Below are 22,875 nucleotides of genomic sequence, written 5' to 3'. Positions count from 1 at the left end.
TTTATATTTCTGTCAAAGATTTCTAATTTCACTAAAGGGCGTGTCTTGCATACAGTACCATGAACTATATGAACTAATACTAAGAATGTACTTCCTAAAATACTTCCTGTAGTGGTGGATATATTGGTTGAATGTATTCATATGAACAACTTTCTAAAACCGGGGAGGGGGGGGGGGAGTTTCTCCTTGAATGAACATGTAATATAATGAGCAATGGTTATGCATTCCCACCTATGCATGAATGCATTCATTTACTATAACCCATTTTAATTATCTCTATCCAAACAGGGACAGACAGCTTAAAAGGGAAGAGAGAATGGATGATGTTACCCAATTTAATTATGTTTTTTTTAAACACCGTGCCTACAATTTTTTTTTTTTATGTAATTTTCTATTACCTGAACAGTATTAAATAAAATTGTATGTATTACTTATTAATACTAATAGTATAATAAATATGGATTTTCAATTTGATTACTCTATCAATAAAAAAAATGCAATACAATAAATTGCTATTGGCAATTAATTGCATCTATGCTACCGTATTTACAGGAAAATACTAAATACAACTAAACATTCAATAACAGTAAATACTAATACAGTACTAATTTGAACTCAACAAATTCTCAACACAATAAGCTTTAAAAAAACACAATTATTTGTACGACGCAGTACTACTTTTATAGAATAAAGACAGCGAACAATCAATATGTACCAACGTCATTAATAATATAGCAAGGTATCAACATTACAAGGAAGTAGAATTTTTATTTGTAATCAATAGATAGGTCTACTACTGTAAAGTGTCAACAACAGGATGCTTGTGAACAAAGTCATATGATATGAACACATTCAAAGACACATGTCTCTGGCAATGGTAACCACAGTTCTACTTTTGTGTTACTTAAAATAAAGTATATATATATAAGTATTAATGTAAATTGTCAAGCTGTAAACATGCATAAGTGATGAAAAGTCATAAAATATTGTCAAACTTACATCTAGCTTTCCATCCCTTCTTTGATGGTCTGTACGACAACACGGTAGCTTCCTTGTTGACGGAAAACGTACGCTCGTGTGTTTTACGACTTTCTTCTTTCACCTTGATGAATGGCGTACCTCGTTGAAGATTCAACAACAGTTGTTCCCCTGTAAAATATCATTACCGGTAAATAATTAAATATATTCAGTATTGCCTTTTTGTTTTTGTTTAAATGTTTTTTTTATACACAGACTTTTTGGAATATACTATTTGTTATTTAGAATTCCAAAAGCAATATTTATTTAATATACTGTTATATATTTATTTGTATATTATAATAGGGTAAATAAAACGTGTAGTAGGGTGAGTAAAATAATTAAATAATGTAATTGCTATACACTAGATTAACTATTGAAAAATAAGTAAACCTTAAATAATAAAGGAATCATACACTGAAGACATGTTAGAAAATTCCATTCTGAATAATTAATTGTAGATTAATTACCTAATGGATCCACCAAATATAAGTGAAATTGCCCTATTACCCTATGACCTAGATAATCATAAGCTGACCTACAGAGAGTATTTATGAAGGTCGTCAGGAATTGACAAATTAAAATAACCTTTATTTACAAGGTCTACATTAAATTCAGTTTTGTAGTAATTTATGGTTATTTTTCAAAGGCTTCTTCTAGAATATTACAGCAATGAATGTGAATAGGATCTGACCTGAACACCATTACGGTATTCAAATTCAATTATTTAATCAATATATTAACAAAGATCTGACAATATGAATGAAAACGAACAATAACGCATAGTAGACAATACTGATAGTAGTAGTACAGTAGGCCTAAGGTTGTATTAAAATGTAGGATACCGGTACATTAGTTGGAATTTTATCACCCTTTTAGTTACTTTTACACATAAATTCACTGTGTAATTCTATAATTTAAATCTTGATTTTTTAATGTATTACAAAAGAAGCCAATCAGTACTGACAATATCTTCCTTTCACTCTTAAAGGGTATTTTGATACAGTATTTATATAATTGATATATTTAATCATTATCTCCGCTAACCCTTTATTAAATACTGTATAAACTACAGTTTTTATTTTTCTTACTTCGGCACTTTTCTTAATCGTAAAACCTATGCTTATCAAACTTTACATACCAGATTGCTGGTTATTTTCCGCAGACATTTTGATGTTCTTGTCTATACTTTAGACAACAGTTTATTGAATTATAAAGTCTTCAGCTACCTGTTAAAATACAAAAATATAATATTACATTTAATGCAATTGTCAAGAAAAACAACAAAATATTGGTTTTGTAGCCAATAACTTCAGTTTAAATGATCGGAATGGACCTAAGAGAAGAAGTAAAAAGTTAGAAAGAAATGCGATAAATTTGGCTGACAAATAAATGAATGCATTTTACCTCAGAACGTTGGGTTTGTCAAATCTGAACTGACAATAAATAAAAGCAAGTATCCTCGTGGCATAAGAGCAATTCTCATAACTACCTGTGAATTCTGGATGCTTTTGAGAGTTTTAATTATGTCACAAATACAGTACCCTGATTGAAATGCTGAAAATATTCAGCCTAAAAAAGCACAATAGATTGCACGACTCTTTCATGTGTTCCCTTTGTATTAATTCTGAAAGGAGTGTTAATGTTTTTTTCAATTTGAATTTAACACTTTTAAATAAACCTAAGACTTTGAGAGATCATTCTAACTACAATAATAAATAACAATATAACATTTGAAATCATTTAGACACACCCAATTAAGTCAAGGCCTTCCACCCACCAACTTCAACAACATTCAACAAGCCTCTTAACCTTTTAAATCCTACACAGTTAAAGGAAGCTTCCTTATAAATAATTTAGTATGTTTTAAGAGCGTGTAATTAAAAGTTAATACAATTTATCATATGCTACTGCTTCTTCATAAATTACCAAAATTTGACAACTTAAACTAAAAAGCTCAATTTACACAGATAGGCAGTAAAGGCAACGACAAACCATGCAGCTTGTCCCACATTATATTCAGTATCTAACCGGAGCGGGTTGCCGCTAAACCAAACGTCTGTCATAAAAGAAATTAAATAGATTCTATATTTTTTTTTTCCGCTTAGGCCTATTGTTACAGCTTGTCTGTTTAAATTAACCTTAACACATCTCTAGAAACACTAAAACACAAATGTGCATATATACTTTAACATGTAAATCTCCATTCTGCTGTCTTCTTCACTATTAATATTATTAACCTTGACATAAAGTCACACTTTCCATGAAAGTATAATTTTATCTTACAGAAAAAGGATATACCATCATATTCCACAAAAGAGAAGTATAAATATATGTCTATCACAGACATGCACTGGATAAAATAAACACAAATATTCAAAGACTGACTGACAATCTTATATATACATGCAACAACATTTAATTTAAATACCAAACAATGTTGTGAACAACATAAGAAATGTTATTACATTAACATTGTAAAAAGCAGTCAAATCTTTAATAATAATAAATCTCTTCAGAATCTTCAGAATGATGACTGAACATCGCTGATTTCAACCTCTCACTGTTCTCATTGTAATAGTTTTCTACACTACTAAATTACAGTTTAATATAGCTCTCAATGACACTAGGCCAGGTCTAACTGACACCGAGGTCCTCCCCTTTTTTAAAAAACAAAACAACCTCTCACTGTTCACGCCGCGGGCACACTGGCCTGGCCCTGTGAGGGAGAACAACGAAGGCCTTGTTGTGACAAAATTATCCTCGAACTTAGCCTGCGTTTACAACTGTTATTTAGACTTATCAACTTCTTGAAAAACAACCAACACTATATCTTTTACTGCAACAAATTGACAATCCCTTACCATTTGTCGACGATGTTAGACCTGCCTGTAGACTCCTACTTTCTAGCTTTGGTTCCAGTAATGGAAGTTGTTTAGTCCCACTCCCAAATAAGTATTTACTCAAAGAACGAACCCAAGATAATCCCCAAATAAAAAAGCACAGCCCGCCCTCTTTTGTGTTCAGTTGTGTAGAAGATTACAGAAAAAAATGGAACGGGACACTCAGATTTGAACCAGGGACGTCTTGATCTGAAGTCAAATCATCTACCACTGAGCTATATCCCATGCGTTTTATATGGACCAATGTGCTGTTTTTATCATCAATTAGCTTAAAATAATATAATAAGAGGGAACACCCGGATTTCAACCAGGGACCTCTCGATCTGCAGTCGAATGCTCTACCACTGAGCTATATCCCCTGTGTTTTAAATGGAATAATGTGCTGTTTTTATTATCATTAATTAGCCTAAATTAATATAATAAGAGTGGAAAGCCGGATTTGAACAAGGGACCTCTCGATCTGAAGTCAAATGCTCTACCACTGATCTACATCCCCTGCGTTTTGTACGTAATAATGTGCTGTTTTTATTATCATCAATTAGCCTAATTTTATAGAATAAAAGGGGACACCCGGATTTGAACCAGGGACCTCTCGATCTGCAGTCGAATGCTCTACCACTGAGCTATATCCCCTGTGTTTTATATGGAATAATGTGCTGTTTTTATTATCATCAATTACCCAAAACTAATATAATAACAGGGGACACCCGGATTTGAACCAGTGACGTCTTCATCTGCAGTCGATTGCTCTTCCACTGAGCTATATCCCCTGTGTTTTATATGGAATAATGTGCTGTTTTTATTATCATCAATTAGCCTAAACTAATATTATAGGAGGGATTTGATTTGAACCAGGTACCTCTCTGAGCTGTATCCCTGCGTTTTATATGGACTAATGTGCTGTTTTTAATGTCATTTATTAGCCATAACGAATATAATAACAGGGGACACCCGGATTTGAACCAGGCACCTCTCGATCTGCAGTCGAATGCTCTACCACTGAGCTATGTCCCCTGCGTATTATATGGAATAATGTGCTGTTTTTATTATCATCAATTAGCCTAAATTAATATAATAAGAGGGGATACCCGGATTTGAACCAGGGACCTCTCGATCTGCAGTCGAATGCTCTACCACTGAGCTTTGTCCCCTGCGTTTTATATGGAATAATGTGCTGTTTTTATTATCATCAATTAGCCTAATAAATATATTAAGAGTGGACAGCCGCATTTGAACAAGGGAACTCTCGATCTAAAGTCAAAATAATGCTCTACCACTGAGCTATATCCCCTGCGTTTTGTATGGAATATTGTGCTGTTTTTATTATCATCAATTAGCCTAATTTAATATAATAAAAGGGGACACCCGGATTTGAACCAAGGACCTCTCGATCTGCAGTCGAATGCTCTACCGCTGAGCTATATCCCCTGTGTTATATCTGGAATAATGTGCTGTTTTTATTATCAACATTTAGCCTAAAATAATATAATAGGAGGGGACACCCGGATTTGAACCAAGGACCTCTCGATCTGCAGTCGAATGCTCTACCACTGAGCTATATCCCCTGCGATTTATATGGAATAATGTGCTGTTTTTATTATCATCAATTAGCCCAAATTAATATAATAAGAGGGGACACCCGGATTTGAACCAGGGACGTCTTGATCTGCAGTCGATTTCTCTTGCACTGAGCTATATCCCCTGCGTTTTATATGGAATAATGTGGTGTTTTTAGTACCGGTATCATAAATTAGACTAAACTAATAATAACAGGGGACACCCGGATTTGAACCAGGGAACTATCGATCTGCAGCCGAATGCTCTACCACTGAGCTATATCCCCTGTGGTTTATATTGAATAATGTGCTGTTTTTATTATAATCAATTAGTCTAAACTAATATAATGAAAGGGGACACCCAGATTTGAACCAGCGACGTCTTGATCTGAAGTCAAATGCTCTACCACTGAGCTATGTCCCCTGCGTTTTATATGGAATAATGTGCTGTTTTTATTATCATCAATTAGCCTAAACTAATATAATGAAAGGGGACACCCAGATTTGAACCAGGAACATCTTGATCTGAAGTCAAATGCTCTACCACTGAGCTATGTCCCCTGCGTTTTATATGGAATAATGTGCTGTTTTTATTGCCATCAATTAGCCATAACTAATATAATAACAGGGGACACCCGGATTTGAACCAGGGACCTTTCGATCTGCAGTCGAATGCTCTACCGCTGAGCTATATCCCCTGTGTTATATCTGGAATAATGTGCTGTTTTTATTATTAACATTTAGCCTAAATTAATATAATATAGGAGGGGACACCCGGATTTGAACCAGGGACCTCTCGATCTGCAGTCGAATGCTCTACCACTGAGCTATGTCCCCTGCGTTTTATATGGAATAATGTGCTGTTTTTATTGTCATCAATTAGCCATAACTAATATAATAACAGGGGACACCCGGATTTGAACCAGGGACCTCTCGATCTGCAGTCGAATGCTCTACCGCTGAGCTATATCCCCTGTGTTATATATGGAATAATGTGCTGTTTTTATTATAAACATTTAGCCTAAATTAATATAATAGGAGGGAAACCCGGATCCTCTCGATCTGCAGTCGAATGCTCTACCACTGAGCTATATCCCCTGCGATTTATATGGAATAATGTGCTGTTTTTATTATCATCAATTAGCCCAAATTAATATAATAAGAGAGGACACCCGGATTTGAACCAGGGACGTCTTGATCTGCAGTCGATTGCTCTTCCACTGAGCTATATCCCCTGCGATTTATATGGAATAATGTGCTGTTTTTATTATCAATTAGCCCAAATTAATATAATAAGAGAGGACACCCGGATTTGAACCAGGGACGTCTTGATCTGCAGTCGATTGTTCTTCCACTGAGCTATATCCCCTGCGAATTATATGGAATAATGTGCTGTTTTTATTATCATCAATTAGCCTAATTTAATATAATAAAAGGGGACACCCGGATTTGAACCAGGGACCTCTCGATCTGCAGTCGAATGCTCTACCGCTGAGCTATATCCCCTGTGTTATATCTGGAATAATGTGCTGTTTTTATTATCAACATTTAGCCTAAATTAATATAATATAGGAGGGGACACCCGGATTTGAACCAGGAACCTCTCGATCTGCAGTCGAATGCTCTACCACTGAGCTATATCCCCTGCGATTTATATGGAATAATGTGCGGTTTTTATTATCATCAATTAGCCCAAATTAATATAATAAGAGTGGACACCCGGATTTGAACCAGGGACCTCTCGATCTGCAGTCGAATGCTCTACCACTGAGCTATATCCCCTGCGATTTATATGGAATAATGTGCTGTTTTTATTATCATCAATTAGCCCAAATTAATATAATAAGAGAGGACACCCGGATTTGAACCAGGGACGTCTTGATCTGCAGTCGATTGCTCTTCCACTGAGCTATATCCCCTGCGATTTATATGGAATAATGTGCTGTTTTTATTATCATCAATTAGCCCAAATTAATATAATAAGAGAGGACACCCGGATTTGAACCAGGGACGTCTTGATCTGCAGTCGATTGTTCTTCCACTGAGCTATATCCCCTGCGATTTATATGGAATAATGTGCTGTTTTTATTATCATCAATTAGCCCAAATTAATATAATAAGAGAGGACACCCGGATTTGAACCAGGGACGTCTTGATCTGCAGTCGATTGCTCTTCCACTGAGCTATATCCCCTGCGATTTATATGGAATAATGTGCTGTTTTTATTATCATCAATTAGCCCAAATTAATATAATAAGAGAGGACACCCGGATTTGAACCAGGGACGTCTTGATCTGCAGTCGATTGTTCTTCCACTGAGCTATATCCCCTGCGATTTATATGGAATAATGTGCTGTTTTTATTATCATCAATTAGCCCAAATTAATATAATAAGAGGGGTTACCCGGATTTGAACCAGGGACGTCTTGATCTGCAGTCGATTTCTCTTGCACTGAGCTATATCCCCTGCGTTTTATATGGAATAATGTGCTGTTTTTAGTACCGGTATCATAAATTAGACTAAACTAATATAATAACAGGGGACACCCGGATTTGAACCAGGGAACTATCGATCTGCAGCCGAATGCTCTACCACTGAGCTATATCCCCTGCGGTTTATATAGAATAATGTGCTGTTTTTATTATAATAAATTAGCCTAAACTAATATAATGAAAGGGGACACCCAGATTTGAACCAGGGACGTCTTGATCTCAAGTCAAATGCTCTACCACTTAGCTATATCCCATTCGTTTTATATGGAATAATGTGCTGTTTTTTATTATCATCAATTAGCCTAAATTAATATAATAAGAAGGGATACCCGGATTTGAACCAGTGACCTCTCGATCTGCAATCGAATGCTCTACCACTGAGCTATGTCCCCTGTGATTTATATGGAATAATGTGCTGTTTTAGTATCATTAATTAGCCTAAAATAATATAATAGAAGGGCACACCCGGATTTGAACCAGGGACCTCTCGATCTGCAGTCGAATGCTCTACCACTGAGCTATATCCCCTGCGTTTTATATGGAATAATGTGCTGTTTTTATTATCATCAATTAGCTAAAACTAATATAATAAGAGGGCAAACCCGGATTTGAACCAGGGATCTCTCGATCTGCAGTGGAATGCTCTACCACTAAGCTATGTCCCCTGTGATTTATATGGAATAATGTGCTGTTTTTATTATCATCAATTAGCCTAAACTAATATTATAGGAGAGGACACCCGGATTTGAACCAGGGACCTCTCGATCTGCAGTCGAATGCTCTACCACTGAGCTATATCCCCTGCGATTTATATGGAATAATGTGCGGTTTTTATTATCATCAATTAGCCCAAATTAATATAATAAGAGGGGACACCCGGATTTGAACCAGGGACCTCTCGATCTGCAGTCGAATGCTCTACCACTGAGCTATATCCCCTGCGATTTATATGGAATAATGTGCTGTTTTTATTATCATCAATTAGCCCAAATTAATATAATAAGAGAGGACACCCGGATTTGAACCAGGGACGTCTTGATCTGCAGTCGATTGTTCTTCCACTGAGCTATATCCCCTGCGATTTATATGGAATAATGTGCTGTTTTTATTATCATCAATTAGCCCAAATTAATATAATAAGAGAGGACACCCGGATTTGAACCAGGGACGTCTTGATCTGCAGTCGATTGCTCTTCCACTGAGCTATATCCCCTGCGGTTTATATTGAATAATGTGCTGTTTGTATTGTCATCAATTAGCCTAAATTAATATAATAAGAGGGGATACCCGGATTTGAACCAGGGACCTCTCGATCTGCAGTCGAATGCGCTACCACGGAGCTTTGTCCCCTGTGATTTATATGGAATAATGTGCTGTTTTTAGTATCATCGATTAGCCTAAAATAATATAACGGGACACCCGGATTTGAACCAGGGACCTCTCGATCTGCAGTCGAATGCTCTACCACTGAGCTATGTCCCCTGTGATTTATATGGAATAATGTGCTGTTTTAGTATCATCAATTAGCTTAAAAAAATATAATAGAAAGGGACACCCGGATTTGAGCAAGGGACCTCTCGATCTGCAGTCGAATGCTTTACCACTGAGCTATATCCCCTGCGTTTTGTATGGAATAATGTGCTGTTTTTATTATCATCAATAAGCCTAATTTAATATAATAAAAGGGGACACCCGGATTTGAACCAGCGACCTCTCGATCTGCAGTCGAATGCTCTACCACTGAGCTATATCCCCTGCGATTTATATGGAATAATGTTCTGTTTTTATTAACATCAATTAGCCTAAACTAATATTATAGGAGGGACACTCGGATTTGAACCAGGTACCTCTCGATCTGCAGTCGAATCCTCTACCACTGAGCTGTATACCCTGCGTTTTATATGGACTAATGTGCTGTTTTTATTGTCATCAATTAGCCTAAACTAATATAATAACAGGGGTCACCCGGATTTGAACCTGGGACGTCTCGATCTGCAGTCGAATGCTCGACCACTGAGCTATATCCCCTGCGTTTTATATGGAATAATGAGCGGTTTTTATTGTCATCAATTAGCCTAAACTAATATAATAACAGGGGACACCCGGATTTGAACCAGGGACCTCTCGATCTGCAGTCGAATGCTCTACCGCTGAGCTATATCCCCTGTGTTATATCTGGAATAATGTGCTGTTTTTATTATCAACATTTAGCCTAAAATAATATAATAGGAGGGGACACCCGGATTTGAACCAAGGACCTCTCGATCTGCAGTCGAATGCTCTACCACTGAGCTATATCCCCTGCGATTTATATGGAATAATGTGCTGTTTTTATTATCATCAATTAGCCCAAATTAATATAATAAGAGGGTCACCCGGATTTGAACCAGGGACGTCTTGATCTGCAGTCGATTTCTCTTGCACTGAGCTATATCCCCTGCGTTTTATATGGAATAATGTGCTGTTTTTAGTACCGGTATCATAAATTAGACTAAACTAATATAATAACAGGGGACACCCGGATTTGAACAAGGGAACTATCGATCTGCAGCCGAATGCTCTACCACTTAGCTATATCCTCTGCGGTTTATATTGAATAATGTGCTGTTTTTATTATAATCAATTAGCCTAAACTAATATAATGAAAGGGGACACCCAGATTTGAACCAGGGACCTCTCGATCTGCAGTCGAATGCTCTACCACTGAGCTATATCCCCTGTGTATTATATGGAATAATGTGCTGTTTTTATTATCATCAATTAGCCTAAATTAATATAATAAGAGGCGATACCCGGATTTGAACCAGGGACCTCTCGATCTGCAGTGGAATGCTCTACCACTGAGCTATGTCCCCTGCGTTTTATAGGGAATAATGTGCTGTTTTTATTATCATCAATTAGCCTAATAAATATATTAAGAGTGGACAGCCGCATTTGAACAAGGGAACTCTCGATCTAAAGTCAAAATAATGCTCTACCACTGAGCTATATCCCCTGCGTTTTGTATGGAATATTGTGCTGTTTTTATTATCATCAATTAGCCTAATTTAATATAATAAAAGGGGACACCCGGATTTGAACCAGGGACCTCTCGATCTGCAGTCGAATGCTCTACCGCTGAGCTATATCCCCTGTGTTATATCTGGAATAATGTGCTGTTTTTATTATCAACATTTAGCCTAAATTAATATAATATAGGAGGGGACACCCGGATTTGAACCAGGGACCACTCGATCTGCAGTCGAATGCTCTACCACTGAGCTATATCCCCTGCGATTTATATGGAATAATGTGCTGTTTTTATTATCATCAATTAGCCCAAATTAATATAATAAGAGGGGACACCCGGATTTGAACCAGGGACCTCTCGATCTGCAGTCGAATGCTCTACCACTGAGCTATATCCCCTGCGATTTATATGGAATAATGTGCTGTTTTTATTATCATCAATTAGCCCAATTTAATATAATAAGAGAGGACACCCGGATTTGAACCACGGACGTCTTGATCTGCAGTCGATTGCACTTCCACTGAGCTATATCCCCTGCGACTTAAATGGAATAATGTGCTGTTTTTATTATCATCAATTAGCCCAAATTAATATAATAAGAGAGAACACCCGGATTTGAACCAGGGACGTCTTGATCTGCAGTCGATTGTTCTTCCACTGAGCTATATCCCCTGCGATTTATATGGAATAATGTGCTGTTTTTATTATCATCAATTAGCCATAACTATTATAATAACAGGGGACACCCGGATTTGAACCAGGGACCTCTTGATCTGCAGTCGAATGCTCTACCGCTGAGCTATATCCCCCGTGTTATATATGGAATAATGTGCTGTTTTTATTATCAACATTTAGCCTAAATTAATATAATAGGAAGGGACACCCGGATTTGAACCAGGGACCTCTCGATCTGCAGTCGAATGCTCTACCGCTGAGCTATATCCCCTGTGTTATATATGGAATAATGTGCTGTTTTTATTATCAACATTTAGCCTAAATTAATATAATAGGAGGGGACACCCAGATTTGAACCAGGGACCTCTCGATCTGCAGTCGAATGCTCTACCGCTGAGCTATATCCCCTGTGTTATATCTGGAATAATGTGCTGTTTTTATTATTAACATTTAGCCTAAATTAATATAATATAGGAGGGGACACCCGGATTTGAACCAGGGAACTCTCGATCTGCAGTCGAATGCTCTACCGCTGAACTATATCCCCTGTGTTATATATGGAATAATGTGCTGTTTTTATTATAAACATTTAGCCTAAATTAATATAATAGGAGGGAAACCCGGATTTGAACCAGGGACCTCTCGATCTGCAGTCGAATGCTCTACCACTGAGCTATATCCCCTGCGATTTATATGGAATAATGTGCTGTTTTTATTATCATCAATTAGCCCAAATTAATATAATAAGAGGGGTCACCCGGATTTGAACCAGGGACGTCTTGATCTGCAGTCGATTTCTCTTGCACTGAGCTATATCCCCTGCGTTTTATATGGAATAATGTGCTGTTTTTAGTACCGGTATCATAAATTAGACTAAACCAATATAATAACAGTGGACACCCGGATTTGAACCAGGGAACTATCGATCTGCAGCCGAATGCTCTACCACTGAGCTATATCCCCTGCGGTTTATATTGAATAATGTGCTGTTTTTATTATAATCAATTAGCCTAAACTAATATAATGAAAGGGGACACCCAGATTTGAACCAGGGACGTCTTGATCTCAAGTCAAATGCTCTACCACTTAGCTATATCCCATTCGTTTTATATGGAATAATATGCTGTTTTTTATTATCATCAATTAGCCTAAATTAATATAATAAGAGGGGATACCCGGATTTGAACCAGTGACCTCTCGATCTGCAGTCGAATGCTCTACCACTGAGCTATGTCCCCTGTGATTTATATGGATTAATGTGCTGTTTTAGTATCATTAATTAGCCTAAAATAATATAATAGAAGGGCACACCCGGATTTGAACCAGGGACCTCTCGATCTGCAGTCGAATGCTCTACCACTGAGCTATATCCCATGCGTTTTATATGGAAGAATGTGCTATTTTTATTATCATCAATTAGCTAAAACTAATATAATAAGAGGGCACACCCGGATTTGAACCAGGGATCTCTCGATCTGCAGTGGAATGCTCTACCACTAAGCTATGTCCCCTGTGATTTATATGGAATAATGTGCTGTTTTAGTATCATCAATTAGCTTAAAATAATATAATAGAAAGGGACACCCGGATTTGAGCAAGGGACCTCTCGATCTGCAGTCGAATGCTCTACCACTGAGCTATATCCCCTGCGTTTAATATGGAATAATGTGCTGTTTATATTATCATCAATTAGCCTAAACTAATGTTATAGGAGGGACACTCGGATTTGAACCAGGTACCTCTCTGAGCTGTATCCCTGCGTTTTATATGGACTAATGTGCTGTTTTTAATGTCAGTTATTAGCCATAACGAATATAATAACAGGGGACACCCGGATTTGAACCAGGGACCTCTCGATCTGCAGTCGAATGCTCTACCACTGAGCTATGTCCCCTACGTATTATATGGAATAATGTGCTGTTTTTATTATCATCAATTAGCCTAAATTAATATAATATGAGGGGATACCCGGATTTGAACCAGGGACCTCTCGATCTGCAGTCGAATGCTCTACCACTGAGCTATGTCCCCTGCGTTTTATATGGAATAATGTGCTGTTTTTATTATCATCAATTAGCCTAATAAATATATTAAGAGTGGACAGCCGCATTTGAACAAGGGAACTCTCGATCTAAAGTCAAAATAATGCTCTACCACTGAGCTATATCCCCTGCGTTTTGTATGGAATATTGTGCTGTTTTTATTATCATCAATTAGCCTAATTTAATATAATAAAAGGAGACACCCGGCTTTGAACCAGGGACCTCTCGATCTGCAGTCGAATGCTCTACCGCTGAGCTATATCCCCTGTGTTATATCTGGAATAATGTGCTGTTTTTATTATCAACATTTAGCCTAAATTAATATAATATAAGATCGGAGGGGACACCCGGATTTGAACCAGGGACGTCTTGATCTGCAGTCGATTGTTCTTCCACTGAGCTATATCCCCTGCGATTTATATGGAATAATGTGCTGTTTTTATTATCATCAATTAGCCCAAATTAATATAATAAGAGAGGACACCCGGATTTGAACCAGGGACGTCTTGATCTGCAGTCGATTGCTCTTCCACTGAGCTATATCCCCTGCGGTTTATATTGAATAATGTGCTGTTTTTATTGTCATCAATTAGCCTAAATTAATATAATAAGAGGGGATACCCGGATTTGAACCAGGGACCTCTCGATCTGCAGTCGAATGCGCTACCACTGAGCTATGTCCCCTGTTATTTATATGGAATAATGTGCTGTTTTTAGTATCATCAATTAGCCTAAAATAATATAAGGGGACACCCGGATTTGAACCAGGGACCTCTCGATCTGCAGTCGAATGCTCTACCACTAAGCTATGTCCCCTGTGATTTATATGGAATAATGTGCTGTTTTAGTATCATCAATTAGCTTAAAATAATATAATAGAAAGGGACACCCGGATTTGAGCAAGGGACCTCTCGATCTGCAGTCGAATGCTCTACCACTGAGCTATATCCCCTGCGTTTTATATGGAATAATGTGCTGTTTTTATTATCATCAATTAGCCTAAACTAATATTATAGGAGGGACACTCGGATTTGAACCAGGTACCTCTCTGAGCTGTATCCCTGCGTTTTATATGGACTAATGTGCTGTTTTTAATGTCATTTATTAGCCATAACGAATATAATAACAGGGGACACCCGGATTTGAACCAGGGACCTCTCGATCTGCAGTCGAATGCTCTACCACTGAGCTATGTCCCCTACGTATTATATGGAATAATGTGCTGTTTTTATTATCATCAATTAGCCTAAATTAATATAATATGAGGGGATACCCGGATTTGAACCAGGGACCTCTCGATCTGCAGTCGAATGCTCTACCACTGAGCTATTTCCCCTGCGTTTTATATGGAATAATGTGCTGTTTTTATTATCATCAATTAGCCTAATAAATATATTAAGAGTGGACAGCCGCATTTGAACAAGGGAACTCTCGATCTAAAGTCAAAATAATGCTCTACCACTGAGCTATATCCCCGGCGTTTTGTATGGAATATTGTGCTGTTTTTATTATCATCAATTAGCCTAATTTAATATAATAAAAGGGGACACCCGGATTTGAACCAGGGACCTCTCGATCTGCAGTCGAATGCTCTACCGCTGAGCTATATCTGGAATAATGTGCTGTTTTTATTATCAACATTTAGCCTAAATTAATATAATATAGGATCGGAGGGGACACCCGGATTTGAACCAGGGACCTCTCGATCTGCAGTCGAATGCTCTACCACTGAGCTATATCCCCTGCGATTTATATGGAATAATGTGCTGTTTTTATTATCATCAATTAGCCCAAATTAATATAATAAGAGAGGACACCCGGATTTGAACCAGGGACGTCTTGATCTGCAGTCGAATGCTCTTCCACTGAGCTATATCCCCTGCGATTTATATGGAATAATGTGCTGTTTTTATTATCATCAATTAGCCCAAATTAATATAATAAGAGAGGACACCCGGATTTGAACCAGGGACGTCTTGATCTGCAGTCGATTGTTCTTCCACTGAGCTATATCCCCTGCGATTTATATGGAATAATGTGCTGTTTTTATTATCATCAATTAGCCCAAATTAATATAATAAGAGAGGACACCCGGATTTGAACCAGGGACGTCTTGATCTGCAGTCGATTGCTCTTCCACTGAGCTATATCCCCTGCGGTTTATATTGAATAATGTGCTGTTTTTATTGTCATCAATTAGCCTAAATTAATATAATAAGAGGGGATACCCGGATTTGAACCAGGGACCTCTCGATCTGCAGTCGAATGCGCTACCACTGAGCTATGTCCCCTGTGATTTATATGGAATAATGTGCTGTTTTTATTATCATCAATTAGCCATAACTATTATAATAACAGGGGACACCCGGATTTGAACCAGGGACCTCTCGATCTGCAGTCGAATGCTCTACCGCTGAGCTATATCCCCTGTGTTATATATGGAATAATGTGCTGTTTTTATTATCAACATTTAGCCTAAATTAATATAATAGGAGGGGACACCCTGATTTGAACCAGGGACCTCTCGATCTGCAGTCGAATGCTCTACCGCTGAGCTATATCCCCTGTGTTATATATGGAATAATGTTCTGTTTTTATTATCAACATTTAGCCTAAATTAATATAATAGGAGGGGACACCCGGATTTGAACCAGGGACCTCTCGATCTGCAGTCGAATGCTCTACCACTGAGCTATGTCCCCTGCGTTTTATATGAATAATGTGCTGTTTTTATTATCATCAATTAGCCTAATAAATATATTAAGAGTGGACAGCCGCATTTGAACAGCCGCATTTGAACAAGGGAACTCTCGATCTAAAGTCAAAATAATGCTCTACCACTAAGCTATATCCCCTGCGTTTTGTATGGAATATTGTGCTGTTTTTATTATCATCAATTAGCCTAATTTAATATAATAAAAGGAGACACCCGGCTTTGAACCAGGGACCTCTCGATCTGCAGTCGAATGCTCTACCGCTGAGCTATATCCCCTGTGTTATATCTGGAATAATGTGCTGTTTTTATTATCAACATTTAGCCTAAATTAATATAATATAGGATCGGAGGGGACACCCGGATTTGAACCAGGGACGTCTTGATCTGCAGTCGATTGTTCTTCCACTGAGCTATATCCCCTGCGATTTATATGGAATAATGTGCTGTTTTTATTATCATCAATTAGCCCAAATTAATATAATAAGAGAGGACACCCGGATTTGAACCAGGGACGTCTTGATCTGCAGTCGATTGCTCTTCCACTGAGCTATATCCCCTGCGGTTTATATTGAATAATGTGCTGTTTTTATTGTCATCAATTAGCCTAAATTAATATAATAAGAGGGGATACCCGGATTTGAACCAGGGACCTCTCGATCTGCAGTCGAATGCGCTACCACTGAGCTATGTCCCCTGTGATTTATATGGAATAATGTGCTGTTTTTAGTATCATCAATTAGCCTAAAATAATATAAGGGGACACCCGGATTTGAACCAGGGACCTCTCGATCTGCAGTCGAATGCTCTACCACTGAGCTATATCCCCTGCGTTTTATATGGAATAATGTGCTATTTTTATTATCATCAATTAGCTAAAACTAATATAATAAGAGGGCACACCCGGATTAGAACCAGGGATCTCTCGATCTGCAGTGGAATGCTCTACCACTAAGCTATGTCCCCTGTGATTTATATGGAATAATGTGCTGTTTTAGTATCATCAATTAGCTTAAAATAATATAATAGAAAGGGACACCCAGATTTGAGCAAGGGACCTCTCGATCTGCAGTCGAATGCTCTACCACTGAGCTATATCCCCTGCGTTTTATATGGAATAATGTGCTGTTTTTATTATCATCAATTAGCCTAAACTAATATTATAGGAGGGACACTCGGATTTGAACCAGGTACCTCTCTGAGCTGTATCCCTGCGTTTTATATGGACTAATGTGCTGTTTTTAATGTCATTTATTAGCCATAACGAATATAATAACAGGGGACACCCGGATTTGAACCAGGGACCTCTCGATATGCAGTCGAATGCTCTACCACTGAGCTATGTCCCCTTCGTATTATATGGAATAATGTGCTGTTTTTATTATCATCAATTAGCCTAAATTAATATAATAAGAGGGGATACCCGGATTTGAACCAGGGACCTCTCGATCTGCAGTCGAATGCTCTACCACTGAGCTATGTCCCCTGCGTTTTATATGGAATAATGTGCTGTTTTTATTATCATCAATTAGCCTAATAAATATATTAAGAGTGGACAGCCGCATTTGAACAAGGGAACTCTCGATCTAAAGTCAAAATAATGCTCTACCACTGAGCTATATCCCCGGCGTTTTGTATGGAATATTGTGCTGTTTTTATTATCATCAATTAGCCTAATTTAATATAATAAAAGGAGACACCCGGATTTGAACCAGGGACCTCTCGATCTGCAGTCGAATGCTCTACCGCTGAGCTATATCCCCTGTGTTATATCTGGAATAATGTGCTGTTTTTATTATCAACATTTAGCCTAAATTAATATAATATAGGATCGGAGGGGACACCCGGATTTGAACCAGGGACCTCTCGATCTGCAGTCGAATGCTCTACCACTGAGCTATATCCCCTGCGATTTATGTGGAATAATGTGCTGTTTTTATTATCATCAATTAGCCCAAATTAATATAATAAGAGGGGACACCCGGATTTGAACCAGGGACCTCTCGATCTGCAGTCGAATGCTCTACCACTGAGCTATATCCCCTGCGATTTATATGGAATAATGTGCTGTTTTTATTATCATCAATTAGCCCAAATTAATATAATAAGAGAGGACACCCGGATTTGAACCAGGGACGTCTTGATCTGCAGTCGATTGCTCTTCCACTGAGCTATATCCCCTGCGATTTATATGGAATAATGTGCTGTTTTTATTATCATCAATTAGCCCAAATTAATATAATAAGAGAGGACACCCGGATTTGAACCAGGGACGTCTTGATCTGCAGTCGATTGTTCTTCCACTGAGCTATATCCCCTGCGGTTTATATTGAATAATGTGCTGTTTTTATTATCATCAATTAGCCTAAATTAATATAATAAGAGGGGATACCCGGATTTGAACCAGGGATCTCTCGATCTGCAGTCGAATGCTCTACCACTGAGCTATATCCCCTGCGGTTTATATTGAAAAATGTGCTCTTTTTATTATAATCAATTAGCCTAAACTAATATAATGGAAGGGGACATCCAGATTTGAACCAGGGACGTCTTGATCTGAAGTCAAATGCTCTACCACTTAGCTATATCCCATTCGTTTTACATGGAATAATGTGCTGTTTTTATTATCATCAATTAGCCTAAATTAATATAATAAGAGGGGACACCCGGATTTGAACCAGGGACCTCTCGATCTGCAGCAGTCGAATGCTCTACCACTGAGCTATGTCCCCTGTGATTTGTCCCCTGTGATTTATATGGAATAATGTGCTGTTTTAGTATCATCAATTAGCTTAAAATAATATAATAGAAAGGGACACCCGGATTTGAGCAAGGGACCTCTCGATCTGCAGTCGAATGCTCTACCACTGAGCTATGTCCCCTGTGATTTATATGGAATAATATGCTGTTTTTATTGTCATCAATTAGCCTAAACTAATATAATAACAGGGGTAAACCGGATTTGAACCAGGAACCTCTCGATCTGCAATCGAATGCTCTACCACTTAGCTATGTCCCCTGCGTTTTATATTGAATAATGTGCTGTTTTTATTCTCATCAATTAGCCTAAACTAATATAATAACAGGGGACAACCGGATTTGAACAAGGGACCTCTCGATCTGCAGTCGAATGCGCTACCACTGAGCTATATCCCCTGCGTTTTGTATGGAATAATGTGCTGTTTTTATTATCATCAATTAGCCTAATTTAATATAATAAAAGGGGACACCCGGATTTGAACCAGCGACCTCTCGATCTGCAGTCGAATGCTCTACCACTGAGCTATATCCCCTGCGATTTATATGGAATAATGTGCTTTTTTTATTATAATCAATAAGCCTAAACTAATATAACGACGGAAGGGGACACCCAGATTTGAACGAAGGACCTCTCGATCTGCAGTCGAATGCTCTACTACGAATTTCCCCTACGGTTTATATGGAATAATGTGCTGTTTTTATTATAATCAATTAGCCTAAACTAATATAATGAAAGTGGACACCCAGATTTGAGCCAGGGACGTCTTGATCTGAAGTCAAATGCTCTACCACTTAGCTATATCCCATGCGTTTTATATGGAATAATGTGCTATTTTTATTATCATCAATTAGCCTAAATTAATATAATAAGAGGGGACACACAGATTTGAACCAGGGACCTCTCGATCTGCAGTCGAATGCTCTACCACCGAGCTATATCCCCTGCGTTTTGTATGAAAAAATGTGCTGTTTTTATTATCATTAATTAGCCTAAACTAATATAATAAAAGGGGACACCCGGATTTGAACCAGGGACCACTCGATCTGCAGAATGCTTTTCCGCTAAGCTATTTCCTCCGCGTTTTGTATGGTATAATGTGCTGTTTTTATCATCATCAATTAGCCTAAACTAATATAATAGGAGGGGACACCCAGATTTGAACCAGGGACCTCTCGATCTGCAGTCGAATGCTCTACCACTGAGCTAAATCCCCTGCTTTTTATTTGGAATAATGTGCTGTTTTTATTATTATCAATTAGCCTAAATAAATATAATAAGAGGGGACACCCGGATGTCAACCAGGGACCTCTCGATCTGCAGTCGAATGCTCTACCACTGAGCTATATCCCCTTCGTTTTATATGGAATAATGTTCTGTTTTTATTATCATCAATTAGCCTAAACTAATATAATAGGAGGGGACACCCGGATTTGAACCAAGGACCTCTCGATCTGTAGTCAATAATGCTCTACCACTGAGCTTTATATGGAATAATGTGCTGTTTTTATTATCATCAATTAGCCTAAACTAATATAATAACAGGGGACACCCGGATTTGATGGAACCAGGGACCTCTCAATCTGCAGTCGAATGCTCTACCATTGAGCTATATACCCTGCGTTTAATATGGATTAATGTGCTGTTGTTATTATCATTAATTAGCCTAAATTAATATATAATAAGAGTGAAAACCCGGATATGAACCAGGGACCTCTCGATCAGCAGTCGAATGCTCTACCACTGACCTATATCTTCTTCGTTGTAAGTAAAACACTTTCCCCAAAACACACTTTCTTGAGATCCAAAATGGTGCAAAAAATTATTAGACTTAGCCTTCATTATAATAATAGGCCTATATATTAAAATAGCAGTGAAATGGAGTTCATTAAATTATTCTAAGAAAAGACAAAACTCAAAATCGGATATAAAACACTCAAACTGCTTTGTTTTATAGTTATACATAATATTTATGTAAAAATCATATTTTAAAAATAATAAAGTGATCTTATTAATACAGTACAGTGACTTTTAGTTTAAACATCCATCGATCATATTGTGTTTTGTTTTTACAAGTGTTGATACGTTTTTGTTTTTAGTATCTAACATTATTGTGATGATCCCAATGCTGAACATGTGGAGCTCGTAGTCCAAGCTCTCCACTTGGGTATGTAGGAACAGGCAGGTTAAGGCCAGTAAATTGCGGTAAATTTCTGTAGTTATGCATGTCTCGGAGGCCTGGATAAACTGTGAAAAAAAATAACGGAAACAAATGATGATGGTAATCATTATTACTTTAAAACAAATTTTTAAAATAACAAGTAGGGCCTTAGGGCCTAAATCAAACAAGCACTTGGACCTCCGCTTATAACGCAAATAACTTATTTTATTTAAGAATGTTTTACAATACCTAGTGGTGGCTTTTTCCTATCGAAGACGCTTGTGGGAGTTGTGGTATTCTCAGGCCAGCTATCTGAATGAATTGGATGAGTTTTAGACATTTCATGCATATGCTCAAATGATCCTGGGATTGATGCAGTGGACATTCTATACCCCATCCCTGTTGTTGCTGCTGCTGCTGCTGCAGGGGTAGGGTTCATTGCTTCAGAACGTAAAACATCTTGTGTCGTCATCATCTCTTCTCGTTGATTAACTGATGATTGAATATTTTGAGGACTAAATCGTACGTTTTTTTGGGATTCAGATGTTTTAAGAGTTGATCTATATTTGTTGTCTATCTGTTCTGGAGGGACATATCTAGGTGGCCAGGGGGATTGGACTTCGACTGGGGGTGGTACAGCTGTGTCTTTCTTGTAAACAGCATCATTATAATATTGTTCTAAATCCTGTAATAAATATAAAAATTGTATGTAAATAAAAGTTACTCGAAAAATGTATGTTTATAAATGTTGTTATATGCCTTACGACTATTAATGACTAGCCTATGTCATGTTAATAATAATTACAACCACGACGAACGAACCCATTTAGGAGGTTAACCCACCTTTGAAACTGACTGTATTTCTTTGAGATGTTGATTTATGTGTTGTTCCACATATGCTTCTCCACAAATATGAAGATTTGATTCGTTGCATGTTCTTTTCATTTCCTGTATAATTGCCTGTGCTTTTCTAGTTTCAGCTGTTAGATCTGGTGAATAAAAAAAATAAGGTGAATTTTCTTGAGTCGGCCGCTGAACTAGAATTGAATAAAATTGCAGTACGATAGGCCTTGTAGTTGTACTTCATCCCACAGAGACACAGATTCTAAACGACTAATGAACAAATAATGGAAAAATTACAGGTAGTAAATTTGTTGGTAATTTAGGCATATGTAGACTCACTGTACTTACATCTAACAAGAGGTCCATCAATGTGGTAGTCTGTATCATTGTCAACATGAGTCATGAGTACACTCACACGAGTACCAAGTTCAGCCAACACGTCTGGCATTTGGTCATTCATAACAATTCGTTGTCGATGAAGACATTCCAATCCCTGAAGAACACTTGTGCAAGAATTACGAAATTCATTTCTTGTTTGCAACGTAGCTGGATTAGCCGATGTCATTTTCCAACATAAATTACCGAAATGTAACCGAAAAGAACAACCTCCTTTTCGTGTGCTGTGTGATCAAATCGAATTGATCAAACATGTGTAAATCGTATTGTTTATATCCGTTACCATGTCGATTTGTAACCCATGACCT

General features: G+C 37.5%; 2 protein-coding genes and 78 non-coding genes across 84 annotated transcripts in view; all 80 read right to left on the bottom strand.

Annotated features, from left to right (window-relative positions):
• LOC140040494 (1-phosphatidylinositol 4,5-bisphosphate phosphodiesterase delta-1-like) overlaps positions 1 to 3,973 on the bottom strand; it is a 32,008-nt gene extending 28,035 nt beyond the window's left edge. For all 5 annotated transcript variants that reach the window (XM_072086475.1, XM_072086476.1, XM_072086478.1 and 2 more), the window contains exons 1-3: positions 3,882 to 3,973; positions 2,159 to 2,246; positions 1,000 to 1,149 (exon numbers count right to left, since the gene is read on the bottom strand). In XM_072086475.1, coding sequence (XP_071942576.1) covers positions 1,000 to 1,149; positions 2,159 to 2,186 — 178 coding nt within the window. In that variant the 5' untranslated portion in view covers positions 2,187 to 2,246; positions 3,882 to 3,973. The remainder of the gene's footprint in view (positions 1 to 999; positions 1,150 to 2,158; positions 2,247 to 3,881) is intronic.
• A 234-nt stretch (positions 3,974 to 4,207) lies between these two features.
• Trnac-gca (transfer RNA cysteine (anticodon GCA)) lies at positions 4,208 to 4,279 on the bottom strand. Its single transcript has one exon. It is a non-coding gene; the product is annotated as a tRNA-Cys (tRNA).
• Positions 4,280 to 4,481: 202 nt separating this feature from the next.
• Positions 4,482 to 4,553, bottom strand: Trnac-gca (transfer RNA cysteine (anticodon GCA)). The gene has a single exon. It is a non-coding gene; the product is annotated as a tRNA-Cys (tRNA).
• A 309-nt stretch (positions 4,554 to 4,862) lies between these two features.
• Trnac-gca (transfer RNA cysteine (anticodon GCA)) lies at positions 4,863 to 4,934 on the bottom strand. Its single transcript has one exon. It is a non-coding gene; the product is annotated as a tRNA-Cys (tRNA).
• Positions 4,935 to 4,999: 65 nt separating this feature from the next.
• Positions 5,000 to 5,071, bottom strand: Trnac-gca (transfer RNA cysteine (anticodon GCA)). The gene has a single exon. It is a non-coding gene; the product is annotated as a tRNA-Cys (tRNA).
• Positions 5,072 to 5,276: 205 nt separating this feature from the next.
• On the bottom strand, positions 5,277 to 5,348 carry Trnac-gca (transfer RNA cysteine (anticodon GCA)). Its single transcript has one exon. It is a non-coding gene; the product is annotated as a tRNA-Cys (tRNA).
• A 65-nt stretch (positions 5,349 to 5,413) lies between these two features.
• On the bottom strand, positions 5,414 to 5,485 carry Trnac-gca (transfer RNA cysteine (anticodon GCA)). The gene has a single exon. It is a non-coding gene; the product is annotated as a tRNA-Cys (tRNA).
• A 206-nt stretch (positions 5,486 to 5,691) lies between these two features.
• Trnac-gca (transfer RNA cysteine (anticodon GCA)) lies at positions 5,692 to 5,763 on the bottom strand. Its single transcript has one exon. It is a non-coding gene; the product is annotated as a tRNA-Cys (tRNA).
• A 339-nt stretch (positions 5,764 to 6,102) lies between these two features.
• Trnac-gca (transfer RNA cysteine (anticodon GCA)) lies at positions 6,103 to 6,174 on the bottom strand. The gene has a single exon. It is a non-coding gene; the product is annotated as a tRNA-Cys (tRNA).
• A 67-nt stretch (positions 6,175 to 6,241) lies between these two features.
• Trnac-gca (transfer RNA cysteine (anticodon GCA)) lies at positions 6,242 to 6,313 on the bottom strand. Its single transcript has one exon. It is a non-coding gene; the product is annotated as a tRNA-Cys (tRNA).
• Positions 6,314 to 6,378: 65 nt separating this feature from the next.
• On the bottom strand, positions 6,379 to 6,450 carry Trnac-gca (transfer RNA cysteine (anticodon GCA)). The gene has a single exon. It is a non-coding gene; the product is annotated as a tRNA-Cys (tRNA).
• A 189-nt stretch (positions 6,451 to 6,639) lies between these two features.
• On the bottom strand, positions 6,640 to 6,711 carry Trnac-gca (transfer RNA cysteine (anticodon GCA)). Its single transcript has one exon. It is a non-coding gene; the product is annotated as a tRNA-Cys (tRNA).
• A 199-nt stretch (positions 6,712 to 6,910) lies between these two features.
• Positions 6,911 to 6,982, bottom strand: Trnac-gca (transfer RNA cysteine (anticodon GCA)). Its single transcript has one exon. It is a non-coding gene; the product is annotated as a tRNA-Cys (tRNA).
• Positions 6,983 to 7,049: 67 nt separating this feature from the next.
• On the bottom strand, positions 7,050 to 7,121 carry Trnac-gca (transfer RNA cysteine (anticodon GCA)). Its single transcript has one exon. It is a non-coding gene; the product is annotated as a tRNA-Cys (tRNA).
• Positions 7,122 to 7,186: 65 nt separating this feature from the next.
• Trnac-gca (transfer RNA cysteine (anticodon GCA)) lies at positions 7,187 to 7,258 on the bottom strand. Its single transcript has one exon. It is a non-coding gene; the product is annotated as a tRNA-Cys (tRNA).
• Positions 7,259 to 7,323: 65 nt separating this feature from the next.
• Trnac-gca (transfer RNA cysteine (anticodon GCA)) lies at positions 7,324 to 7,395 on the bottom strand. The gene has a single exon. It is a non-coding gene; the product is annotated as a tRNA-Cys (tRNA).
• A 202-nt stretch (positions 7,396 to 7,597) lies between these two features.
• On the bottom strand, positions 7,598 to 7,669 carry Trnac-gca (transfer RNA cysteine (anticodon GCA)). The gene has a single exon. It is a non-coding gene; the product is annotated as a tRNA-Cys (tRNA).
• Positions 7,670 to 8,014: 345 nt separating this feature from the next.
• Trnac-gca (transfer RNA cysteine (anticodon GCA)) lies at positions 8,015 to 8,086 on the bottom strand. The gene has a single exon. It is a non-coding gene; the product is annotated as a tRNA-Cys (tRNA).
• A 203-nt stretch (positions 8,087 to 8,289) lies between these two features.
• Trnac-gca (transfer RNA cysteine (anticodon GCA)) lies at positions 8,290 to 8,361 on the bottom strand. Its single transcript has one exon. It is a non-coding gene; the product is annotated as a tRNA-Cys (tRNA).
• A 64-nt stretch (positions 8,362 to 8,425) lies between these two features.
• Trnac-gca (transfer RNA cysteine (anticodon GCA)) lies at positions 8,426 to 8,497 on the bottom strand. The gene has a single exon. It is a non-coding gene; the product is annotated as a tRNA-Cys (tRNA).
• A 202-nt stretch (positions 8,498 to 8,699) lies between these two features.
• Positions 8,700 to 8,771, bottom strand: Trnac-gca (transfer RNA cysteine (anticodon GCA)). Its single transcript has one exon. It is a non-coding gene; the product is annotated as a tRNA-Cys (tRNA).
• Positions 8,772 to 8,836: 65 nt separating this feature from the next.
• Positions 8,837 to 8,908, bottom strand: Trnac-gca (transfer RNA cysteine (anticodon GCA)). The gene has a single exon. It is a non-coding gene; the product is annotated as a tRNA-Cys (tRNA).
• Positions 8,909 to 9,110: 202 nt separating this feature from the next.
• Trnac-gca (transfer RNA cysteine (anticodon GCA)) lies at positions 9,111 to 9,182 on the bottom strand. The gene has a single exon. It is a non-coding gene; the product is annotated as a tRNA-Cys (tRNA).
• A 197-nt stretch (positions 9,183 to 9,379) lies between these two features.
• On the bottom strand, positions 9,380 to 9,451 carry Trnac-gca (transfer RNA cysteine (anticodon GCA)). Its single transcript has one exon. It is a non-coding gene; the product is annotated as a tRNA-Cys (tRNA).
• Positions 9,452 to 9,652: 201 nt separating this feature from the next.
• On the bottom strand, positions 9,653 to 9,724 carry Trnac-gca (transfer RNA cysteine (anticodon GCA)). The gene has a single exon. It is a non-coding gene; the product is annotated as a tRNA-Cys (tRNA).
• Positions 9,725 to 9,925: 201 nt separating this feature from the next.
• On the bottom strand, positions 9,926 to 9,997 carry Trnac-gca (transfer RNA cysteine (anticodon GCA)). Its single transcript has one exon. It is a non-coding gene; the product is annotated as a tRNA-Cys (tRNA).
• Positions 9,998 to 10,062: 65 nt separating this feature from the next.
• Positions 10,063 to 10,134, bottom strand: Trnac-gca (transfer RNA cysteine (anticodon GCA)). Its single transcript has one exon. It is a non-coding gene; the product is annotated as a tRNA-Cys (tRNA).
• Positions 10,135 to 10,199: 65 nt separating this feature from the next.
• On the bottom strand, positions 10,200 to 10,271 carry Trnac-gca (transfer RNA cysteine (anticodon GCA)). Its single transcript has one exon. It is a non-coding gene; the product is annotated as a tRNA-Cys (tRNA).
• Positions 10,272 to 10,615: 344 nt separating this feature from the next.
• On the bottom strand, positions 10,616 to 10,687 carry Trnac-gca (transfer RNA cysteine (anticodon GCA)). Its single transcript has one exon. It is a non-coding gene; the product is annotated as a tRNA-Cys (tRNA).
• Positions 10,688 to 10,752: 65 nt separating this feature from the next.
• On the bottom strand, positions 10,753 to 10,824 carry Trnac-gca (transfer RNA cysteine (anticodon GCA)). The gene has a single exon. It is a non-coding gene; the product is annotated as a tRNA-Cys (tRNA).
• A 205-nt stretch (positions 10,825 to 11,029) lies between these two features.
• Positions 11,030 to 11,101, bottom strand: Trnac-gca (transfer RNA cysteine (anticodon GCA)). Its single transcript has one exon. It is a non-coding gene; the product is annotated as a tRNA-Cys (tRNA).
• Positions 11,102 to 11,168: 67 nt separating this feature from the next.
• Positions 11,169 to 11,240, bottom strand: Trnac-gca (transfer RNA cysteine (anticodon GCA)). The gene has a single exon. It is a non-coding gene; the product is annotated as a tRNA-Cys (tRNA).
• Positions 11,241 to 11,305: 65 nt separating this feature from the next.
• Trnac-gca (transfer RNA cysteine (anticodon GCA)) lies at positions 11,306 to 11,377 on the bottom strand. The gene has a single exon. It is a non-coding gene; the product is annotated as a tRNA-Cys (tRNA).
• Positions 11,378 to 11,716: 339 nt separating this feature from the next.
• On the bottom strand, positions 11,717 to 11,788 carry Trnac-gca (transfer RNA cysteine (anticodon GCA)). Its single transcript has one exon. It is a non-coding gene; the product is annotated as a tRNA-Cys (tRNA).
• A 65-nt stretch (positions 11,789 to 11,853) lies between these two features.
• Positions 11,854 to 11,925, bottom strand: Trnac-gca (transfer RNA cysteine (anticodon GCA)). Its single transcript has one exon. It is a non-coding gene; the product is annotated as a tRNA-Cys (tRNA).
• A 65-nt stretch (positions 11,926 to 11,990) lies between these two features.
• On the bottom strand, positions 11,991 to 12,062 carry Trnac-gca (transfer RNA cysteine (anticodon GCA)). The gene has a single exon. It is a non-coding gene; the product is annotated as a tRNA-Cys (tRNA).
• Positions 12,063 to 12,129: 67 nt separating this feature from the next.
• Trnac-gca (transfer RNA cysteine (anticodon GCA)) lies at positions 12,130 to 12,201 on the bottom strand. The gene has a single exon. It is a non-coding gene; the product is annotated as a tRNA-Cys (tRNA).
• Positions 12,202 to 12,265: 64 nt separating this feature from the next.
• Trnac-gca (transfer RNA cysteine (anticodon GCA)) lies at positions 12,266 to 12,337 on the bottom strand. Its single transcript has one exon. It is a non-coding gene; the product is annotated as a tRNA-Cys (tRNA).
• A 208-nt stretch (positions 12,338 to 12,545) lies between these two features.
• Positions 12,546 to 12,617, bottom strand: Trnac-gca (transfer RNA cysteine (anticodon GCA)). Its single transcript has one exon. It is a non-coding gene; the product is annotated as a tRNA-Cys (tRNA).
• Positions 12,618 to 12,820: 203 nt separating this feature from the next.
• Trnac-gca (transfer RNA cysteine (anticodon GCA)) lies at positions 12,821 to 12,892 on the bottom strand. Its single transcript has one exon. It is a non-coding gene; the product is annotated as a tRNA-Cys (tRNA).
• Positions 12,893 to 12,956: 64 nt separating this feature from the next.
• Positions 12,957 to 13,028, bottom strand: Trnac-gca (transfer RNA cysteine (anticodon GCA)). The gene has a single exon. It is a non-coding gene; the product is annotated as a tRNA-Cys (tRNA).
• Positions 13,029 to 13,093: 65 nt separating this feature from the next.
• Positions 13,094 to 13,165, bottom strand: Trnac-gca (transfer RNA cysteine (anticodon GCA)). Its single transcript has one exon. It is a non-coding gene; the product is annotated as a tRNA-Cys (tRNA).
• Positions 13,166 to 13,229: 64 nt separating this feature from the next.
• On the bottom strand, positions 13,230 to 13,301 carry Trnac-gca (transfer RNA cysteine (anticodon GCA)). The gene has a single exon. It is a non-coding gene; the product is annotated as a tRNA-Cys (tRNA).
• Positions 13,302 to 13,476: 175 nt separating this feature from the next.
• Trnac-gca (transfer RNA cysteine (anticodon GCA)) lies at positions 13,477 to 13,548 on the bottom strand. The gene has a single exon. It is a non-coding gene; the product is annotated as a tRNA-Cys (tRNA).
• A 65-nt stretch (positions 13,549 to 13,613) lies between these two features.
• On the bottom strand, positions 13,614 to 13,685 carry Trnac-gca (transfer RNA cysteine (anticodon GCA)). The gene has a single exon. It is a non-coding gene; the product is annotated as a tRNA-Cys (tRNA).
• A 205-nt stretch (positions 13,686 to 13,890) lies between these two features.
• On the bottom strand, positions 13,891 to 13,962 carry Trnac-gca (transfer RNA cysteine (anticodon GCA)). The gene has a single exon. It is a non-coding gene; the product is annotated as a tRNA-Cys (tRNA).
• Positions 13,963 to 14,034: 72 nt separating this feature from the next.
• Positions 14,035 to 14,106, bottom strand: Trnac-gca (transfer RNA cysteine (anticodon GCA)). Its single transcript has one exon. It is a non-coding gene; the product is annotated as a tRNA-Cys (tRNA).
• A 65-nt stretch (positions 14,107 to 14,171) lies between these two features.
• Trnac-gca (transfer RNA cysteine (anticodon GCA)) lies at positions 14,172 to 14,243 on the bottom strand. Its single transcript has one exon. It is a non-coding gene; the product is annotated as a tRNA-Cys (tRNA).
• Positions 14,244 to 14,308: 65 nt separating this feature from the next.
• On the bottom strand, positions 14,309 to 14,380 carry Trnac-gca (transfer RNA cysteine (anticodon GCA)). Its single transcript has one exon. It is a non-coding gene; the product is annotated as a tRNA-Cys (tRNA).
• Positions 14,381 to 14,440: 60 nt separating this feature from the next.
• On the bottom strand, positions 14,441 to 14,512 carry Trnac-gca (transfer RNA cysteine (anticodon GCA)). The gene has a single exon. It is a non-coding gene; the product is annotated as a tRNA-Cys (tRNA).
• A 64-nt stretch (positions 14,513 to 14,576) lies between these two features.
• Positions 14,577 to 14,648, bottom strand: Trnac-gca (transfer RNA cysteine (anticodon GCA)). Its single transcript has one exon. It is a non-coding gene; the product is annotated as a tRNA-Cys (tRNA).
• A 175-nt stretch (positions 14,649 to 14,823) lies between these two features.
• Positions 14,824 to 14,895, bottom strand: Trnac-gca (transfer RNA cysteine (anticodon GCA)). The gene has a single exon. It is a non-coding gene; the product is annotated as a tRNA-Cys (tRNA).
• A 65-nt stretch (positions 14,896 to 14,960) lies between these two features.
• On the bottom strand, positions 14,961 to 15,032 carry Trnac-gca (transfer RNA cysteine (anticodon GCA)). Its single transcript has one exon. It is a non-coding gene; the product is annotated as a tRNA-Cys (tRNA).
• Positions 15,033 to 15,367: 335 nt separating this feature from the next.
• Trnac-gca (transfer RNA cysteine (anticodon GCA)) lies at positions 15,368 to 15,439 on the bottom strand. The gene has a single exon. It is a non-coding gene; the product is annotated as a tRNA-Cys (tRNA).
• Positions 15,440 to 15,504: 65 nt separating this feature from the next.
• On the bottom strand, positions 15,505 to 15,576 carry Trnac-gca (transfer RNA cysteine (anticodon GCA)). The gene has a single exon. It is a non-coding gene; the product is annotated as a tRNA-Cys (tRNA).
• Positions 15,577 to 15,778: 202 nt separating this feature from the next.
• Positions 15,779 to 15,850, bottom strand: Trnac-gca (transfer RNA cysteine (anticodon GCA)). Its single transcript has one exon. It is a non-coding gene; the product is annotated as a tRNA-Cys (tRNA).
• A 65-nt stretch (positions 15,851 to 15,915) lies between these two features.
• Trnac-gca (transfer RNA cysteine (anticodon GCA)) lies at positions 15,916 to 15,987 on the bottom strand. Its single transcript has one exon. It is a non-coding gene; the product is annotated as a tRNA-Cys (tRNA).
• Positions 15,988 to 16,052: 65 nt separating this feature from the next.
• Positions 16,053 to 16,124, bottom strand: Trnac-gca (transfer RNA cysteine (anticodon GCA)). Its single transcript has one exon. It is a non-coding gene; the product is annotated as a tRNA-Cys (tRNA).
• A 65-nt stretch (positions 16,125 to 16,189) lies between these two features.
• Positions 16,190 to 16,261, bottom strand: Trnac-gca (transfer RNA cysteine (anticodon GCA)). Its single transcript has one exon. It is a non-coding gene; the product is annotated as a tRNA-Cys (tRNA).
• A 65-nt stretch (positions 16,262 to 16,326) lies between these two features.
• Trnac-gca (transfer RNA cysteine (anticodon GCA)) lies at positions 16,327 to 16,398 on the bottom strand. Its single transcript has one exon. It is a non-coding gene; the product is annotated as a tRNA-Cys (tRNA).
• Positions 16,399 to 16,616: 218 nt separating this feature from the next.
• Positions 16,617 to 16,688, bottom strand: Trnac-gca (transfer RNA cysteine (anticodon GCA)). The gene has a single exon. It is a non-coding gene; the product is annotated as a tRNA-Cys (tRNA).
• A 72-nt stretch (positions 16,689 to 16,760) lies between these two features.
• Trnac-gca (transfer RNA cysteine (anticodon GCA)) lies at positions 16,761 to 16,832 on the bottom strand. The gene has a single exon. It is a non-coding gene; the product is annotated as a tRNA-Cys (tRNA).
• Positions 16,833 to 16,897: 65 nt separating this feature from the next.
• Trnac-gca (transfer RNA cysteine (anticodon GCA)) lies at positions 16,898 to 16,969 on the bottom strand. The gene has a single exon. It is a non-coding gene; the product is annotated as a tRNA-Cys (tRNA).
• Positions 16,970 to 17,034: 65 nt separating this feature from the next.
• On the bottom strand, positions 17,035 to 17,106 carry Trnac-gca (transfer RNA cysteine (anticodon GCA)). Its single transcript has one exon. It is a non-coding gene; the product is annotated as a tRNA-Cys (tRNA).
• Positions 17,107 to 17,166: 60 nt separating this feature from the next.
• Trnac-gca (transfer RNA cysteine (anticodon GCA)) lies at positions 17,167 to 17,238 on the bottom strand. Its single transcript has one exon. It is a non-coding gene; the product is annotated as a tRNA-Cys (tRNA).
• Positions 17,239 to 17,686: 448 nt separating this feature from the next.
• Trnac-gca (transfer RNA cysteine (anticodon GCA)) lies at positions 17,687 to 17,758 on the bottom strand. The gene has a single exon. It is a non-coding gene; the product is annotated as a tRNA-Cys (tRNA).
• Positions 17,759 to 17,823: 65 nt separating this feature from the next.
• Trnac-gca (transfer RNA cysteine (anticodon GCA)) lies at positions 17,824 to 17,895 on the bottom strand. Its single transcript has one exon. It is a non-coding gene; the product is annotated as a tRNA-Cys (tRNA).
• A 205-nt stretch (positions 17,896 to 18,100) lies between these two features.
• Positions 18,101 to 18,172, bottom strand: Trnac-gca (transfer RNA cysteine (anticodon GCA)). Its single transcript has one exon. It is a non-coding gene; the product is annotated as a tRNA-Cys (tRNA).
• A 72-nt stretch (positions 18,173 to 18,244) lies between these two features.
• On the bottom strand, positions 18,245 to 18,316 carry Trnac-gca (transfer RNA cysteine (anticodon GCA)). The gene has a single exon. It is a non-coding gene; the product is annotated as a tRNA-Cys (tRNA).
• Positions 18,317 to 18,381: 65 nt separating this feature from the next.
• Positions 18,382 to 18,453, bottom strand: Trnac-gca (transfer RNA cysteine (anticodon GCA)). Its single transcript has one exon. It is a non-coding gene; the product is annotated as a tRNA-Cys (tRNA).
• Positions 18,454 to 18,518: 65 nt separating this feature from the next.
• Positions 18,519 to 18,590, bottom strand: Trnac-gca (transfer RNA cysteine (anticodon GCA)). The gene has a single exon. It is a non-coding gene; the product is annotated as a tRNA-Cys (tRNA).
• A 202-nt stretch (positions 18,591 to 18,792) lies between these two features.
• On the bottom strand, positions 18,793 to 18,864 carry Trnac-gca (transfer RNA cysteine (anticodon GCA)). The gene has a single exon. It is a non-coding gene; the product is annotated as a tRNA-Cys (tRNA).
• Positions 18,865 to 19,066: 202 nt separating this feature from the next.
• Trnas-gcu (transfer RNA serine (anticodon GCU)) lies at positions 19,067 to 19,141 on the bottom strand. The gene is given in 2 exon segments: positions 19,067 to 19,102; positions 19,106 to 19,141. It is a non-coding gene; the product is annotated as a tRNA-Ser (tRNA).
• Positions 19,142 to 19,219: 78 nt separating this feature from the next.
• Positions 19,220 to 19,291, bottom strand: Trnac-gca (transfer RNA cysteine (anticodon GCA)). Its single transcript has one exon. It is a non-coding gene; the product is annotated as a tRNA-Cys (tRNA).
• Positions 19,292 to 19,630: 339 nt separating this feature from the next.
• Trnac-gca (transfer RNA cysteine (anticodon GCA)) lies at positions 19,631 to 19,702 on the bottom strand. The gene has a single exon. It is a non-coding gene; the product is annotated as a tRNA-Cys (tRNA).
• Positions 19,703 to 20,040: 338 nt separating this feature from the next.
• Positions 20,041 to 20,112, bottom strand: Trnac-gca (transfer RNA cysteine (anticodon GCA)). Its single transcript has one exon. It is a non-coding gene; the product is annotated as a tRNA-Cys (tRNA).
• A 199-nt stretch (positions 20,113 to 20,311) lies between these two features.
• Trnac-gca (transfer RNA cysteine (anticodon GCA)) lies at positions 20,312 to 20,383 on the bottom strand. Its single transcript has one exon. It is a non-coding gene; the product is annotated as a tRNA-Cys (tRNA).
• Positions 20,384 to 20,448: 65 nt separating this feature from the next.
• Positions 20,449 to 20,520, bottom strand: Trnac-gca (transfer RNA cysteine (anticodon GCA)). The gene has a single exon. It is a non-coding gene; the product is annotated as a tRNA-Cys (tRNA).
• A 190-nt stretch (positions 20,521 to 20,710) lies between these two features.
• On the bottom strand, positions 20,711 to 20,786 carry Trnac-gca (transfer RNA cysteine (anticodon GCA)). The gene has a single exon. It is a non-coding gene; the product is annotated as a tRNA-Cys (tRNA).
• Positions 20,787 to 21,175: 389 nt separating this feature from the next.
• LOC140039689 (uncharacterized) lies at positions 21,176 to 22,836 on the bottom strand. Its single transcript, XM_072085309.1, has 4 exons — positions 22,520 to 22,836; positions 22,172 to 22,317; positions 21,578 to 22,013; positions 21,176 to 21,414 (listed from the first exon to the last, which is right to left on the bottom strand). The coding sequence occupies exons 1-4, from the start codon at positions 22,734 to 22,736 to the stop codon at positions 21,263 to 21,265; spliced, it is 951 nt and encodes a 316-aa protein (XP_071941410.1). The 5' UTR covers positions 22,737 to 22,836; the 3' UTR covers positions 21,176 to 21,262.
• Positions 22,837 to 22,875: the final 39 nt, after the last annotated feature.

Source organism: Antedon mediterranea, chromosome 2 (genome assembly GCF_964355755.1).
Source record: "Antedon mediterranea chromosome 2, ecAntMedi1.1, whole genome shotgun sequence".
Lineage (NCBI taxonomy): Eukaryota > Metazoa > Echinodermata > Crinoidea > Comatulida > Antedonidae > Antedon > Antedon mediterranea.
The sequence above is the reverse complement of the archived record's forward strand: the minus strand, read 5'-3'. Positions and strand labels throughout refer to the sequence as shown.

Bases quoted from the DNA above. Each gene is read 5' to 3' on its own strand.
- LOC140039689 (XM_072085309.1), bottom strand. From the start codon at position 22,736: ATGACATCGGCTAATCCAGCTACGTTGCAAACAAGAAATGAATTTCGT. The intron at 22,014-22,171 runs GTGGGTTAACCT...TATTTATTACAG, and splicing joins AAATACAGTCAGTTTCAAAG to GATTTAGAACAATATTATAA. The intron at 21,415-21,577 runs GTATTGTAAAAC...TTTTTTTCACAG, and splicing joins TAGGAAAAAGCCACCACTAG to TTTATCCAGGCCTCCGAGAC.